This window comes from Manis pentadactyla, chromosome 19 (assembly GCF_030020395.1).
Source record: "Manis pentadactyla isolate mManPen7 chromosome 19, mManPen7.hap1, whole genome shotgun sequence".
Classification (NCBI taxonomy): domain Eukaryota; kingdom Metazoa; phylum Chordata; class Mammalia; order Pholidota; family Manidae; genus Manis; species Manis pentadactyla.
The window spans coordinates 8,342,150-8,360,542 of record NC_080037.1 but is presented as its reverse complement, the minus strand read 5'-3'; the positions used below and the strand labels follow the sequence as shown (position 1 = coordinate 8,360,542).

Here is an 18,393-nt window from a genome sequence, read left to right as displayed (position 1 = left end):
GTTTGTCAATTTTTCTAAGTATTTACTGATTTTTTTTCTGTGCTTTATTCAACAGTTTAGATATGCTAAAATCCCACACGATAATCATTATTACATCAATTTGTCCTTGTGCTTTCTCAGTTTCTAATACCTATACTATATATGGATATATGAAAAGAAATATTCTACATAATATTTATAATAATAGGAAGGGATGTAAATTAGTTATAAATAATAAGTATTTATTATGATTAAATAAATGCATAATGAAAAGCACTGCTTCCTTCTGGAACTTAAACCCTTTATCATAGAGCAGTGAGACCAGTTCTGATAAAAGTCTTTGTCTTAAGGTCTTTTTAAAGCTACACTAACACAGATACACTGCTTTCTTTAATGTTTGCATGATAAAACTTTTTGCGACTATTTTTTGACTTTTAATTAACTTTTGTCAACAAGACAGAGGCAGATTTTTTAAATCCAGTTTAAAAAGTTTGTTCTTTTAATGGGTTTAGCACTTCATGGACATTAGGCTAACAGGCTGTAGTTTGGCTAGTGTGTTAACGCTTCCTTGTAAATGCTTATTCTATGTTCCTTCTTCTTTGACAGTGGTTTCAAACGTATACCTCTAACTTCTGCTTACGGACAAGCAACTTAATGAATCTTCAAATCCTCTTTTTTTCTCTATGTTCTCCCTTGTGATGATCTACTTCTTGTTTCATTTCTCTTCAGTCAGGGCTTTATTTATTTTTAAAACATTAAAAATTCAATCAAAGCCTTGTGCCCTCTTTCTTTTTAGCCTGCAGCCTTTTCTTAACCTCATTTATTTGTTTTCTCATTGAATACTATTTCCAAAAGAGTACTTGGGAGGCATCTTTGTGTTGCAAATTTGAATCTTAATTGTGTTGGTCACCATCAGAGATTCAGCTCTTAGGCCATCACATTTCAATACTATTTGGGCTGGATATAAAACACCTATTTCAAAATTATTTTTCCTTCAATTGAGGTTGACAACACCTCTCTGAAACCCTTGGAGTTACATTTAGTTTGGAATTCAGAATCTGAGTGACTGAAGAAAGGCTGTTTAATGCGCACACCATAGGTGGCATATCACATAGATGGCCTGGTGGAGTATTTTCTCATCTCAAATGCACTGATATTTCTGCAGCAAGACATATGAATGGTCACAGTGGAGTTTTTTTTTTAATTACATATAGATCCTTGCCACCTCAGATCAGATACTTTTCTACTAAATTTTGTCACCAAATTCACACACATGCACACACAACTTTTGGCTTTATATTTTTGAGAGGTTTCAAAAGTATAGATATGGGATTCAGGTCAAACACTGCAATATTACTCTGCACAGTTTTGCTGTTGAGGATCTAATATTGAAACTTTATAAGTGATCAACTCTTTTTCTCTGAAAGCTGTCAAATTTTTCTTCTTGTGTTGAATATTCTTCTGTTTCTTTACAATGTATCTTGGTGTGGATTTTCCTTCCACTATCAGATGCAGCACTCTACTGACCTGATTGATCTAAGGATGTTCATGTTACTTTAAATCCAAGAAGTTTATCCTATTATTTCTTCAAGTATTTTCACCTTTTCATTTTATTTTTTTGCAATTAATAACATGTGAATGTTGACATTTTGACCAGAATTCTGACATGTCTTACACTTGGTTTTCTATTTTCTATTCTTAATTCCACCCTATCTCCTTCTGGGAAAGCTTTCTATGTAATCTTACAAATCAATCATTTACATTCTAGTTGTATCCATTGAAATATATAGCCAAATTATTATGTTCTAGGAGTCCAGTCTTACGGATTCCAAAGTCTAAGCTTTTAAAAATCATGTTCTGCTTCCTGAGTCAATGTGTTGAGGAAAGATATTGGAGGGAAAAAAATGAAAGAAATCTCATTTTTTGCAAGTACTGATTCTCATAAGCTAAATTAGATTCAGAGTTTAAAATACTCTACAAAAATATCCACTGTAAGAATTTCCACATGATTGGATTCAGGCTGAGTTCATTTGCATATTTGAATAATTTGGCAGAACTTAAGTTAAATTTGATTGGTTTTATAAAAACCATGCATTCTCCAGGTCTACCTTTCAAGAGGAAAGATAGGAAGTACATTCCATGCAAAGAGCTTGAAATAGCAAGATGCCCTGTCTAGATCTGGCGCTTATATATGGAAAATGGAAAGTGGGAGAAAAAGGGGCAGATTACTCAGTGCCTCCCAAGCCAGGCTAAGGATCAAGGAATTTTTTCCTAAAGAAAATAGAGAACTGTTGAAGGGTTTCAAGCAGAGCAGAAATGTGGTTTTAGAGAGATAACTGGCTCTGTGATAATAACTGATGACAGAAATCAGTCTGCAAAGAGGAAATTCAAGCAACTATTAAATAATCCCAGAAAATAGTGATTTTGCACTAGAGCACAGGCAAAGGCCAGCAAAGTGACAGTGATATGGGTACAGAGGGCACAGAGAACATGGTCCAAGCTCTAGGAGAGTGGATGCTCATGAGAACTGACCAGGGAAGAGCCACACGGGCTGGGCAGTGTCCCCACAGTAGAGTGGCAGAAGGATAGTCACATGAGGTGGGAGGCCACAGCCCATTTCCCAGAGGCCACTTCACCCATGGTGGGTGTGGGGAGGGTCAGGCACCAACAGACCAACAGGTGTGCTGAGAAAAACTGCCACCCCAGGAAAGGATGGGAAGAGGACCAGGTACTGTGACACTATCCAGCCCCTGCTCTACACATGGTACAACTGCCTATTTCCAGGCCTCTGTCCACCACACCCGCTCCCATCCCAACTATCACCATTGATACAAAAGAATTCTTTAGACTTTCCTAAAGCAGAGGTTCTCAACCCAGATTCCATAGTGACACATCTGGTAATTAACACTTCATTTGTCACCCATGAACAGCATACCCACACCGGCCACTCACTCACATAAACACAACCAGTCTTTTGAATTGTCTGCATAAATGTGTAACACTGCATGTCATTTTTTCTCTCGTAGATTCATCCATACCTTGAGACATGGTGAGTGAATACAAGAAAATCCTTCTACTGAAAGGATTGAAACACATCGATGATTTCCATTTCAGCATGATTAAGTCTTTACTGGCCCCTGATTTAAAACTGACTACAAAAACTCAACAAAAATATGACAGAATTAAGATTGCTGACTTGATGGAAGTCAAGTTCTGAGGGGCTGCCTGTATTGACAAACTAGTAGAGTTGCTCCAAGACATAGAAATATATAAAGACCTTGCTAAAACTCTTAAAAACGAGACATTAAAAGGTAATAGAGAAGAACCCCTCAGCCTTGTTTGTGCCCCGTCCTCGAGTAGGACCTGGACTCGGTCACGGTCGACACACCGTTCCCCACTTAGGATTCAGCTTCCATGACAGTGACGGTGCTTCAGACCCCAACAGGCTGACAACGCAGAGAATTCCTTGCCTACCAAGAGGTCTGATGTATTTTAGAGGGCGTATTCAGGGGGTAGGGGTAAAGAAAAGCAGCAGAAGGAGTTAATGAGAAAGGCTGAGGCTTCCATACATTATAAAGATTAGACAATGACAAGACAGAATTAGAAAAAATGATGAATTTTAAAAATATTTAAATCAGTTAATATGCATATCCTGTTCCAATATTTACTCCACCATTATTTATATTCTCTAGCAACAAATAAGAGGCAGGGCTTAAATAAAAGCCCACCTTTCAGAGACAGGAAGAACGTACCTTTTAGAAAATTAGTGGATTATAAAAATGTATTTTCAAAAGTCAAAATCCAAAATCCCCACTTGTCCCATCACAACTGAAATCATATTTTCATGACTAAGTGGCCATGACAATGTCAGTACTGCAGAGGCCAAGCAGCTAAGAGTTGACAACTTAGGGCATCCCCTTTCCAAAAAGGATACTGATGGACTTGGAGGTGTATTTAGGGTGAGGATAAAGAGTGAAAGACAGGAGTGATGAGAGGCTGACGCTTCCAGGGCATTAGAAATGTTAGCAGATGACAAAATAATAATATGAGAATTGTGCCTTATTAAAAACATACTTCCCTTTAACCAATTCATGTGCCTGCTCTATTATGACTATTCCCTCCAGGATCATTACCTCTAGTAACAGAGATGCAGCCCTTAACAGGAAAACCTACCTCTCCGAGATGCACAGAACTCTCCCCTTGTGAAATCACCGATGGGATAAACATCCAAAAGCCAAACATCCATTTGCCACCTCCCAAATCTATACCAGATTTTCTTTCACTCGTTTCTGTAGTTTTAACAAGCCTTTTGGGGAACATGACCAGCCAGTCCACATCATGAAAACCTTAGGTTTTTTCAGGGAAATGGTAGAGGAAGAGGGTTGGGAAAGGGTTTGACTGTGGTACGTGGGAATCCAGAGGACAGGAAGGACGTGCTGCTGCACAGGGAGCCTGGGAACTCCTGACGGGGAGCATGACAGCGCGCCTGCCTGCGTTATGACCATGGTCCCTGTGCGCCAGGCTGGCCAACGACATAGAGGAAGGCAAATGCATCCTCGGGGACCCTCAGGGTGGAGGAGGGGGCGTATCACTGAAACTGTTTTGTGTCTTAGACCAACTACTCTGGGTTCATTGTGTCCTCCTTGTTTTTGTATCAGCTGCGCAGAAAATGAGACCAAAAGCAATACCTCCACAGGAGAGGAGATTTCAGGGAAAAGCAGGTCCTGCAACACCCACAGCCTCCACAGACAGTGCTCTGAGAGCTGAAAAGCCAGTGAAGGCTCCTGTGGCTCAGGTAAGCTTGAGGAGAGAAGAGGGCCTGAGGTCCCGCAGAACTATGGCCCTTAGCTCTTGATTAATATTCCCACAGGCCAGATTTACCAAACTGAGGAATTATGGGTCACTTTCTTTGTGCTAGGCAAAGAGGGAGGCACAATAGAAATGTAGCAAAAATTCCTGCGGCATAAATATGATGGCTTCACCCCCATCCTAAAGACGAGTCAACAACAGGACTGGAAATGCGTCTGGCCTGTGCTTACACAAACCCAGGTTTTCTAATGCTGCATCTAGTGCTCTTCCCAACCCAGCACAGAAGTGATCAGAGCAGCAATGGGCCTGTTTAAATCAACCATCTCTTTTCTGGTGCCACCATTATGCCCACTTTTACCTACTGGCCATCTTACTTTAAGTGATGGGTTAAGCCTCTCTGGAGCTGCCAAGAACAGTACGTCTCACATGAACAGAACATCCCACAAAGTAATGAAAATGTGTTCTGCTTCTTTTAATACTGAAAGTGATTAACAGGAAAATTAAACTACTTGCAGAAAAGAAAAAAGACGGTGAAAGAGAAGACTGGCACCAAAAGGGGTAAGGTGTGCCGGGAGCACGCTGAGCCTCCCTGCCCTTCAGAAGCCGGCACGTCCACCCCCAGGGGCCCCCCTCCACCTCCCTGGACCTCATCGTCCGCTCGGTCCTCCACCTCCTTAACCGAGGTACATGCTGTCTGTTCCTCTTCTCCGAGTTTCCTTCAACCAGAAACGGTGCATCCAGGCTTACTACTGTTAATCTCATGCATAACTCCACTGCCACCCATTAATTTGCTCTGGCAAAGGTGAGTCCCTTCTTATGGTAAATCGGTCCCACTGATGAGAGGCCACATCCGTGTAAAGTCCCATCACACACAGGCCATCACCATGTGTGACATCCCAGGTCAGACCACTAAGCACCGCTGGGCTGTGGAGGCAGACAGCTTGGCTCCGTGTTCTCGGAGCCCCCCATCCTTGCCGGCCACACTCCTCCCTCTGACGGATCGGGCCCCTTTCTCTTCATGGACGTATCCTGCTGCAACTCAAATTAACCACCAGGCTGTTGTGGAGACAGAGAACCAGCGGGAAACAAACCTGCCCTCTGTCTGTCCATTGGCATCGCGGCCGCTGAGAGATGCTGCGGGTACGTGGCGGAGGACGCAGCTCTGATCAGGTGTCCTTTACCCGAGCCGATCTGCAGTAGGGAACTCTGAGCCCGACCTGTCCTTCTCACTCTGTGTAACAGAGCACTATTTCCTGGGAAAACGCCACATAAGTTGGGCCCTCAAAATGGCCCCAGGTATCCTAGCAAAAACTGAAATCCCTTAATGTCTGGAACTTGCGGAGGGCATCGTGTCCATGTTCAGCACTATCCAGGTGTTTGTTCACTCTTTTCATTTTCTTTAGACATTTCAGTGGGTAGAGGACATATCTGAATTCATGATTATATTTTCATCTATGTCTTCAAGTGCTTCATGACAATGCTCTGTGTTGCTGCTGCTGAGGATCATGCTTTAAATCAGAAGGATCAGCCGGTGTAAAGGACAGTATTCTAACTGCCAGCCGTTGTCTGCTTCGTTGTACTTCTGCTGACAAAGCACCCGTTCATTAGCCTTTCCTTTCTGTAACACAATCCCTGTCTAGCCTTGTCCCAGCTCCAAACATCTGTGAGGATAGCTGCGGTCCAATGTTGCAATTGAGCTTCCATTCCAGAGAAGGTGATTTTGCATTTCCTGCTCAAACTTGTAAGTTTCCTGTTTCTGTCCAACACAGAGCCAGATAACGCCGACCCAACGTCAGGTAGCTGTCAGAGGAAAAATTCTTCAAAAGGACCCACTGACAGTCATGGTACTGAAAACGACAGAGCCGTTCAACTATGAGTCTCCAGAAAGGGGGAAAAGCACGATGTTCCACGCCACAGTGGTGACGCCGACTCAGTTTTTCCAAGTGAAGGTCTTAAACAGCGACCTGAAAGAGAAATTCACAAAAAGGAAGGTCATTATCATATCCTGTTACTTTGAATGCAAAGGAATCCTGGAGATAAACGAAGCGTCGTCTGTGTCTGAAGCTGGTGCTGATGAGCCGGTTGAGGTCCCAAACAGGATCGTCAAAAGAGCAAATGAAACGCCCAAGATTGATAATCTTTACAAGCAAGCCTCAGGAACACTTGTGTATGGGTTGTTTATGCTACATAAGGTAATTGCTTATCATTGTTTTCCATTTTCTCCATCAACAGTTGAAATTAAACATCTTCACTTGCCAACATTCTGTTTAATGATGGGATACTGGAGGCCAGTTATCAGTCCCCTCTTGACTAAAGATAGGTGGTCAAGTCCACCACACAACAGGAAACGGGACTGACTGACCTATTGTGATTCTTCTAACCCGAGATACCTCCCTGCAAGATTTTTCAAAAAGATTTGCCAAGAAACTTTGTTACCTCACCATTTATGATGATCTGTTCTCAGCCACCGTGAATGGGAATACTGCAGGGTAGAAATCATATGCACATACTAATGATTTTATCTCTGAGCTCCACCACAAATGTCTAAATCATCATTTTCCTTTTACTTTGAAAAATAGATTGCCCTACTAAGGTTGAATTCTGGTTGTGACATGTATTCAGATTGGCTTGTATTCTTCAGAAGGTAAATAACATTCAACAGTTAAGCAAATGATATAACCATTCGATGCTGTCTCCTTTACCTTATTCACGTAATCCATTATTCATGAACAGTTTATTGAAATTTGACTGAGAAATTTCATATTGCATGGTATTCAGAAAATGAGGCAATCTAATTCCCTATATATCCCCCCCCCCAAAAAAGAGGCATAGAGAATTTTATTTATATGTCCAAATTCAGGGTACTACCTAGTGTAATGCAGCCATTCCCCTCCAATTTTGCAAACTGCTATGAACTCACCTCATGTCTTACATGATTGACTCCTTCGTAACTGCATTTTGTTTTTTATGTCTTGCATTTGTTGTGTCACCAGGGTGTTTCTCATACATATGGAAGTTATCATGTTTTCAGGCACTGAATGTTAAATTTCTGTTGCAGAAAAGAGTGAATGTGAAGAACACAATCTATGAAATACAGGATAATACAGGAAAGATGGCTGTAGTGGGGAAAGGAAAATGGCACAATATCAGGTGTAAGGAAGGAGATAAACTTCGACTCTTCTGCTTTCAGCTGAGAACCATCGACCAGAAGCTTAAACTGACATGTGGAAATCACAGTTTCATTCAGGTGGGAATGGGCTAGGGGAACATTAGCTTTCCAAAAAAGAAAAATGATTTTATGTAGGCTTTCAGAGTACCAGATTCCTGATTTCTGACAGATACCGACCAGCAGATGGGCAAAAATAATCAATGTCTTTGCATTCATTTGTAAGTGGAAGATTCTTAAAAGGATCTGAGGAAATGACATTCACACAGACTTCAACAGAATAGGATACTTGTGCTAAATAACAAAATATTTGAAAAAATTAAGAGGGCAGGGAAATAATTTCTTGTAATGGTCGAGTGCAAGACTCTGAATAGGACAGACCTGATTTGAATCCTGGCTTCAACACTCACTGATATTGGGGGAGTAGCTTAATTGTTCCCCTAAAATGGTCAAGGTCTCTATCCCATAGGGTTGATTTAAAAGGTAAGTGAGGCAATGCATGTGCTACATTACTTGACTGCCGGACACAAAAAGAGAAGTCAATCTGCAGTAGATACTATTTTTCTCAGCAAGGTAAAGACATGGGAGGTGTTCCAGGCAAAGGAAATCACACGTGCGTATCTTCAGAAGTGTGACACAGCATAACGACTTCTGTGTGGCTGAAATCCAGTAGATGTGGAAGGTTGCGGGAAGATGTAGCCGGAGGGTGAAAAAGTAGGTGAGGAAAGCAAAGAGTGTAGCCCTCTTGTCAGAAATAAATAAATGAAAATTCATTGTGAAACTAAGTGACAAGTTGAAAGATTTATGCAGAAGAATGCTTGATCACTTTGACATTTTAGCAAAAAATATTCTAGCAACTGTTTAGACAGATGCATTAAAAAGAGGCTGGGTTTGGAGACAGGGATATCAACTAGAAGCAGCAGTATTTGTCAGTTTAGAGAAAACTGTTAAAGTTACGGGTTTGAGTGACAATGCCTAAAAGAAATGATAATATAATAACATGTATAGTTATGCTAGTACAAAACACTATTTGAGCACTCACTATGTGCTGGAAACTGAAACACTGATACAATATTGATATAAACATTATTCCTGTTTCATTGATATAGATACTGATGCTCATAAAAGGTGAGTATTTGCCATGGTTGACACAGCCAGCAAGTGGTGGACCTGAGATTCTTATCCCGGCCTGGGCACCCTAGCTCCAGAGTTAGATTGTTGAGCAAGAGAAATGAGATCAGACAGATAAGGGTGAAACCTTCAGAAAAACTGGTATTTGGCCTGATAGGACAAATGACAATGAAGTGAACAGAGAGGTCAAAGGTAAAATGGAAAATGTGTATAACCAGCATCAAAAAGAGGTTGAATGAGGAGGGTCTGCAGAGTTCATGCCAGACACAAATACCAAATGCGCCCCAGGACCTTGAATAAACCACTTCTCAGAGCAAAAGGTACCACAGTGTCGTGAAATGTACATCCTGGCCCTCGGTAAACAGATGTGGTCGAGTCTACATGACATTGCCCTGTGTCAGACACATAGGAACACACACAAACACATACAGAGGTCCACCATGGGCCACCTGACACACTAATCAAAGTTAAGTGCAGCTAATTAAATTAGCAGTAGTGAAATCTTCATGCAAATGGACATGTACATGCACATCAGTTGTTCTCTTTCTCAGATCCCCTAACACAAGAATCTGGGTCTTCTACCTTTCTTCCAGAACAAGTGTGCTGAGAAAAGTACATACCTTATATATTGCTTCCTCCCATTTCTCAGCCCCAGTGAGGCCTCCCCTCACTGCTCAGCACTGGGTGAACCAGCAGTGTCCTTTTTCTATGGTTATTTCTCTCCATCCCTGTGGACTCCTACCTTGTTCAAAGGTACCCATGCAGGGCCTTAGGAAATATCTCTTTTTGGCCTCTAGATAATGGGGCAGGGTAAGACCCAAAAGACAAGGATGCTGTAAAGGAAATGAGAGAGAGAGAGAATGAACAGCCTTTGAGATGCACAAGGGGAATGCTGTGGTCCATGGGAAGGAGAGACAGTGTGGGTGAGGGGGAAACATTAGCAGAGTTCCATGTCACTGTGGGGATCTCATCCTGTCTTTCTTATCTCTCTTTCAAGGTCATCAAGACTAGAAAAGCAAAAATAAATCAAGCAGCTTTAACTTAGATCTGGATGTTGAAGTAAGGAACTGCTCCCTCCGAATTAATTCTGTGGCTTTTAGTAGTGATGTGGTCAAAGCTGAGACTCTCATTTAAACAATAAACTCAAAAGAAATAGCCCAGCATGTGAAGAATTTTTTTAAGTATCTGAGTTGTGAATTATGTAACTTTCTTTTATAAAATTGTCTTATGATATTTCTCTGTATTTTCTAAGAATACTATGTTTTGTACCTAAAATGTTCATAATGTAAAAAAATAAAATTTTTTTTAAAGGATATCATTCTCCCAAGGTGCCAGATATGGTCTCTTTCATCCAGAAATGAGCAGCCCAAGGGTGATTGATTTGTGCACCGTGAGCCACACAGGGTGGTATGAACTTTTAAGGTCACTCTTGTAAAACCTTTCAAGTACATAGTAGAGTGTTGTTAATACAGACACCATGCCGTATATTAGATCTCCAGAACTCATTCATCTTTTTCCTGAAATTTTGTACCCTTTGAGAAGCATCTCCCCATTTTTCCCACCTCCCCATCCCTGGCAACCAACAATCTACTGTTTCTGAGTTTGGATTTCTTAGGTCCCACATGTAAGTGAGATCACAAACTATTTGTCTTTCCTGCCTAACTTATTTCACCTAACATAATGCCCTCAATGTCCATCCATGTCGTTCCAAATGTCAGGATTTTCTTCTTTCTCGTGACTCAATCATATTCCATTGTATATACACCACACTTTCTTTATCCATTCATCCATGGATGGACACTTACATTGCTTCAACCTCTGGCTAATGTAAATAATACTGTAATTGAAATGGGAATACAGACATATCTTTGAGATAGTGGTTTCATTTCCTTCAGACATATATCCAGATACAGTATTTCTGGATCATACCGTAGTTCCATTTTCAATTTCTTGAGGATCTTCCACAGTGGCTGCACCAATTTATATTCTCACTAACTCTGCTTTTATCCACATGCTTCCCAGCACTTGTTATCTTTTTTCTTTTTGGTAATGGCCCTCCTAATAAGTGTGAGGTGATGTCTCATTTTGGTTTTGATTTGAATTTCCCTAATGATTACGGATGTTGAGCTTCTTTTCACCTACCAATATTTTCTATTTCTTCATGATTCAGTCTTGGTAAGTTGTACTAGAATTTATCCATATCTTCTAGGTTATCCTATTTACTGGCATATAATTGTTCATAGTAGTTTCTTATGATCTTTTGTATTTCCAGGTTTAAATTGTAATGTCTCTTTTTTCACATATAATTTTGAGTCCTCTTTTTTCTAAATTAGTATAGTTAAAGGTTTGTCAATTTGATCTTTTCAAAAAAACCAACTCAATATTGTTGATCTTTAATATTATTTTCATATTCTCTTTCATTTATTTCTGCTCTGATCTTTGTTATTTCTTCTAACTTTAGGCTTGATTTGTTACTCTTTTTCTAGTTTCTTGAGGTATGAAGATGTTTACTTGAGACCTTTCTTTTTCTTAATGTAGTCATTTATCACTATAAACTTCACTCTTAGAACTGCCTTAACTGATCTGAGACATTTTGTTTCCATTTCCATTTGTTTCAAATATTTTTTATTTCCCTTTTGATTTCCTCTTTGACCCACCAGTTGTTCAGGAGTGTGGTGTTTAACTTGCACATATTTGTGAGTTTTCTAGTTTTCCTCTTGTTACTGATTTCTTTTTTCATACCATTATTGTTAGAAAAGATACTTGGTATGATTTTAACTTTATTTGCTAAGACTTGCTTGGTACCCAACACATGATCTATTCTGGAGAATGTTTTGTGTACACTTGAGCAAAATGTGTATTCTGCTACTTTGGAATGGAACATTCTATATATGTCTCATAGGTCTATTTGGTCTAAAATATAGTTCAGGTCCATTTCCTTATTGATTTTTCTGTCTAGATTATTTATCCATTCCTAAAAGTAGGGTATTTAAGTTTTCTACTGTTATTGTTTATCTATTTCTCTCTTCATATATGTTAATACTTGTTTAATTATTTAGGTGGTCTGATGTTAGATCCATATGTACTTATAATTGGTTTATCCTCTTGATAAACTGACCCCTTTATAATTATACGGTGACCTCCTTTGTATTTTGTTACAATTTTGACTTAAAGTCTATTTGTCTGGTATAAACATAGGTGCCCCTGCTCCTGTTTGGTTTTTCATTTACATGAACCACCACAGCCATTCCTTCACTTTGAACCTATATGTGAGTTCTTCATATAAAGCTGAAGTGGGTATTTCACAGACAGCATATAGTTGGGGTCTTGTTTTTTTATCCATTCAGCCACATTATGCTTTTTAATAGGAGAACTTAATCCACTTATTTTTAAAGTAATTATTGATAGGTAAGGACTTACTAATTCCATTTTGTTGTTTTCTGGCAATTTTGATGTTATTTTGTTCCCTTCTTCTCCTCTTGCTGTCTTCTTTTGTGAATTGATGATTATCCGAATCGGTATGCTTTGATTCCCTTCTCTTAGTTTTGGTGTATCTCCTGCAGGTTTTGGCTTTGTGGTTACTATGAGACTTACACAAAACTTATTATAGATATAACAATCTTAAGCTAATAACATACAAAATCTCTACCCTTGTACTATTTCACCTTTTATGTTTATGATTTCACAACTTACCACTTTTTATATTGTGTACTCATTAACAAATTATTAGAGATTCAGTTATTTTTAATACTTTTATCCTTTAACAGTTATGCTTAACACACCGCTTGCTACGTTACAGTATTAGAGTATTTGGAAATTGACTATATACTTACCTTTACCACTATTTTTAATGTTTTCATGTTATTAATACAGCATCCTTTTATTTCAGCTTGAAGATCTCCTTTCAGTATTTTCATAAGACAGTTCTAGAGGTGATGAATTCCATCAGCTTTTGTTTGTTTGGGGAAGTATTTATCTTTCCTTCATTTCTGAAGGACAAGTTTGCTGGGTAAAGTATTCTTGGTTGGCAGTTTTGTTTTGTTTTTCTTTAAGCACTTTGAGTACATCATCTTACTTTCTCCCAGCCTGTAATGTTCCTGGTGAGAAGTCCGTAAGAACCTTATGGAGTTCTCTTGTATGGGAGAATTTTTTGTTGAACCCTCATTGACCTCCCTAATGTCACCCTCTACACTTTACCTTAAGAACAGCCCAATGCATCCACACAAATAGCACTAAAGTTTGTATAAAAGGATCATGAAAACCGATAAGGTTTTGAAGCACTCATTCCAGATCCTCCTTGATTTTCGCTGACTTACTCATGCTTTGGTGGAGCTTAACAGTGTCCTCTATGTGACTTATTCAGTTAGCATATTACCCTCTAGACACAGAAAGACACGTATCACACAATTGCACTTATAGTTGGAGTCTAAAAAGAAGTGAATAAACAAACAAAACAGAAATAGACTCATAAACATAGAGAATGAACTGGTGGTTTGCCATAGGGCAGGTGGGTAGGGGATGGGCAAAATAGGTGAAGAGAATAAAGAGGTACAAAATTCAAATTAAAAATACATTAGTCATGGGGATGGGAGGACAACATAGGGAATTTAACCAATAATATTGTAATTTCTTTGTATGTTGATAGTAACTACACTTATTGTGGTAAGCATTTACTAATATATGTAATTGTTAAATCACTATGTTGTATATCTGAAATCAATATAATAGTGTATTTATTTCATATTTTTATGAAAATGAACTAGATTTTCATAAAAATATGAAAAGAAATAAGCAGTTTCCAAATTCATACTTGAACTCCTTCATGTCATTAGTTTGAATTAAGCCAGTGAGTTTTGTTCTTCATTCAGATGACTTCAGATTATCTATATATTTTAGGACCTTGTTTCCAGTCATGGCCACACCCTTCATTTAGATCAGATAATAGGTTACCACAAGACCTATTCCTAATTCATTCCATTTATTTGATATCTGGGCATTACTATTCACCAGAGTGAATCCATTATCCCTCACAGAAAAAAATGCAGAAAAAAATTATTTATCAAGTTTTCTAGAGGTTCATTTGTAGAATTTGAAAGCTTCATGGTTATGGTCATAGGAACCCAGTATTCCCTTGTGTTTTCTGTGTATAATTGAGAAAAGCAAGGGTAATAATGAAATTCAATCACTGATTCCTAGTCATAGACAAGCAGATAACCAGTAAAAAATTCATTTATAAGTAGTCTAGTAAAACTCACATATTTATGATAAGTCTGTGCTTCTGTTAGTTTCCAGGACTGTGAACTATTAATAATTACGTGAATGTGTCACATATAATTGAGGCCCCGGCAACTTCATAGCAGACCTTCCTCCATTCATGAGGTGCAGTCAAGTACATGTAGGGACAGACGCCTCCTTCAAGGTCCCCTCCTGCCACTGCCACTCTGAGAACAGGAAAGCAGGGAGAAGTGGCTGGGTGACTCACCTTTCCATTTGAGCCTAATTTAAGGAACTTTGGTTTCTACAGATCCACTTTTAAGTTCACTGGATAAGACAGTTTTAATATTGGGACTTCTTTCACCTATGAATGTGTTACAGAAGACCAAAAGAGGGAATTCTGTTCTCATTCCTCATTCTGAGTAAAATATTTACAGGAAGGACACTGTGCATTTACCCTGACTAGTAATACTGAAAGCTATGAACATTTATGGGTGGAGTCTCAAAATCACCTCATAGCTTCAAGACTTCTCTCCATGGGAGAAAAGCAAATAGGGAGAAACTATCTCATGGCCGAGCACGACCCAGTCAGCACTAGTCAACATGTGAAATGATCCAAAACCAGGGTCATTTTTTCATGGTGATCTTTCGAAAACATCTTTTTCTTACTTCTCCCAAGTTGATAACACTCTGTAGTTCAGTTTCCAGAGATTTTTACTAATTTGTCTTTCTATTCTAATGAGACAGTGACTTCTGCATTTCTCGAAGAATATCTCAAGGTTTAGACTACTATGGAAGAAGTTCCAGCAAGGTAAGACCTGTAGGGACTTTTATACAGAAAGATCTGTGTACGTAGTTTATAATCATATGTTCACAAGGGCATTTTCTCTAAAATAAGATAATTTCTTCTTGTTTTTCTTTCACTCCATTTTCTTTAACACACACTGTTGTTCTTGGACCTCAAAATAGCATCACATTTCCTCTTCTACAAAAAATAACTCCAATTTTTATTTCATCAAATGCACATAGTGAGAAGTTACTACACTTTAATCTTTTGCTTCTACAAAGGATACTTAGTGAATTTGACATTATTACTGGCCTCAGGAAATTTTCTATCTTTTGTTTTCCTAGAGGAGGGAGAGAAATCTGTAGCATCCATAAGAATGCAGGTGAATACAGAAATGAGTCCATTGTCAAGTGACTGATTCTCTTTCATACTTCCCTTTGCTTATAACTCAGTTTCTTTAATGCACTGTGTTTCTTTCTATTTGAGGATTTTCACAAACCTAAGCTGGTCAAACATTTTCATCCTTTTGGTCCCAATTTAATGTCTTCTAGAAAATCCTCCCTTAGATCCCCTCTTAGTCAAGGAGAAGTCTTCTTGGTGTTTACTTGTATAAGAACTTGTTTTTTCTTTGCTACCACTTATGACAACCATAATTATTATTTGTCATTTTACCTGTACCATAAATTTCAAGAGTAGGGGTACTTTGCCATAATATTCTATTTTTATTTTTTTAACTGAAATAGAGCTGATTTACAATATTATATTGGATTCAGGTATGTAACACAATGATTCAAGAATTACATGTTACCATATGCTCACCAGGATTAGTAGTTTCTGCTGTCAACATAAAAATATATTACAGTGTTACTGACTGTATTTCCTATGCTGTACTTTTTGTTCCCATGACTAATTTAGTTTATAATTGGATGTTTGTACCTCTTTATCCCTGCCTGCCAAATTACTAGTTCGGAACCTGCCTAATACTATGCTCTCAAAAAATACAATTGCCCAGTAAAATAATGAACACCAACTACCAAGATAAGAATTTCACAGGGTCCAATAAGCATAAATGAGGATCATTTAATTCAGGCAAAAAGGTAATACATACACTGAGGTAAAAAGGATGTCCAACCCTCACCCCAGACAGACATACACAGACAAGAAAAGTGGTGAGAAAAGGAGAGATTAAGGATTTGGGGGAATCCAGGCAGAAGGAAAACCATACACCAACACCCAGAAATGAAAGAGAGTAAGCCGCATTTCCTAACTGCATGCTTTTGTTCATTCTAATTGTACTACTCTGAAATCTGCATTTGCCAGACTCACATTATGTCACACAAATAAGAAGGTCCATCTAATAACTCCTTGAAATATCAATGACCCCTCATGTAAAAAGAAGAGTATTTTTTTTCTTCATACACAATAAAGGGGAAAGATTGTGTTGAACCAGAGTAGCAAAATTACATCTACAATATTTTATCTTTCTTTCTCTTCATTACTTTCTTTATAAGCAATTAATACATGGTTATTTTAGGGAAAAATTACTAGCTGCAGACAACAAATCACTGAAAAAATTATAACTAAATTTAAATTACCTGAAATTCCAACATCCAGATTGTGCCGTATGTATACACTTCCACATTTTCACTCTGTAAGTATATGCAGAATTTTTGTGAAAATGGTACTGTACGTGAATTAATATTCTGTAAACTATTTTAATTTATAACATATTATGACCATCCTAAAAGTCCATACATACAGGTAGAAATAAATACCTGAGGAGTAAAATGTTGAAATGCAAGCATGTCCTTAAGTGTATTTAAAAAAATAATAATTCCATCTAGTATGAATTTTCTATATCCTCTATTACAGTTACCTCTGTAATGAACATACTCATATCCTCCATTGTCCTGTGATGTTACTTGTTTGAGAAAAGTGCTTTCCTATGTTAAGGTAAATTGGTAAATTTGTCACACTGATGAGAAGTCAGACACAACCAAGATCCAATCACCCGCCAGAGGCTGCCCGGGTAATAGCCTAGCTCACTCATTCTGAGTACTTCCGGTCCGAGGAAGCAGCCAGCAATGCTCTGTGGGCCTGTTTCTATGAAGCCCGTGGCCCGTCCTTGCCTTTCCCACTTCCTCCTGCAGATCAAGCACTTCCTCTTCAGGAAGGATTCTGATGCAACTCGTAGGATCCCCCGCCACTGCGGAGAACCAGACGGGAACAGCAAATCTGCTCCCAGGTTTTCTGTTAGGATGCTGGCTCCTAGAACCTTGACAATGAGAAGTGCTCTTTTTTCATGTTCAAGGCTATGGCTCTAACCAGAGTGGCCAGACATTGTTCGCATTTAGGGACTCAGCACAGTCTCCCAGCTGTCTTGGTCACTCTTTATAACACAGCGCCATTTCTTGGAAATGGGCTCTATGAGTTGGACACTCCAAATGGCCCAAGGAACACTAGTTATAACTAAAAGCAGTTAATGTTTCTGCTTCTAGTGGTATTCAGTCTCCATTTTCAATTCTATTCGCGATTTTTTAAAAATAATTTTCATTTTCTTTGGCCATTTAGTGGTTAAAGATATATTTGAATTTACTATTCTATTATCTATATGACAAAACAAAACTTCCAAGATTAATTTTATTCAAAAACAAGCTTCAGGAACAATTATGACTGGATTGGTCAAGTTAGATCATGCAAACCCTCAAATTTTTGTTCAGTTTTCTCCTCCAACATGTGGAGTCAGATGTCCTGACTTGTCAAGCTGAGCTTTCACTGGTGGTTGAATACAAAAAAATGAGACTAACTGGGTTGGTGATGGTTGGATGAAGCCATCCCACTGGACAGAATATGGATTATGATATACCTACGTGTGTGTGTGGTTTTGTTGCAGGAACTGCGGGAACTACGAAGAAGGCGTCGGGACACGGAGACATTAGTGAGAAGCAGTGTTTATTAGTGCCGAGCCAGGTACTGGCTCAGCCCCGAGCGCAGCACGGCCATGCCTTTTATACATTCACTGCAGGGTTAAGGGGGAGTGAACCTAGGGAACGTTGCAGTGGGAGCTATTAGGCCACTACAGGTGTACTCAGGATGCCAGTTATATTTTAACCTATCTCTTTAAAGGTTACCCAGATACCCTACTATAAACTAAAGGGCCTCCATGGCTATGACCAACAAGCTGTTCCCTATCACTGGGTCCCCAGTTGGGGGTGGGGGGCACATCGCTACATTGTTTCAACCTCAAGCACCCTGTGATTCCTCTACATTCCGTTCCTGAAGCCTCAACAGAAACTTTGTCTCGGCT

At 38.9% G+C, this 18,393-nt stretch overlaps 1 protein-coding gene and 1 long non-coding RNA gene across 2 annotated transcripts; one reads left to right on the top strand and one right to left on the bottom strand.

Annotated features, from left to right (window-relative positions):
* The first annotated feature begins 3,019 nt into the window (after nt 1-3,019).
* Nucleotides 3,020-10,646, top strand: MNDA (myeloid cell nuclear differentiation antigen). Its single transcript, XM_057495050.1, is given in 6 exon segments — nt 3,020-3,290; nt 4,638-4,774; nt 5,304-5,471; nt 6,558-6,980; nt 7,847-8,035; nt 10,083-10,646. Coding segments are annotated over 6 exon segments (1,230 nt in total). The 5' UTR covers nt 3,020-3,025; the 3' UTR covers nt 10,131-10,646.
* On the bottom strand, nt 6,617-10,026 carry LOC130681684 (uncharacterized). The gene is made up of 3 exons (XR_008994931.1): nt 9,706-10,026; nt 7,709-7,837; nt 6,617-6,752 (listed from the first exon to the last, which is right to left on the bottom strand). It is a non-coding gene; the product is annotated as an uncharacterized LOC130681684 (long non-coding RNA).
* Nucleotides 10,647-18,393: the final 7,747 nt, after the last annotated feature.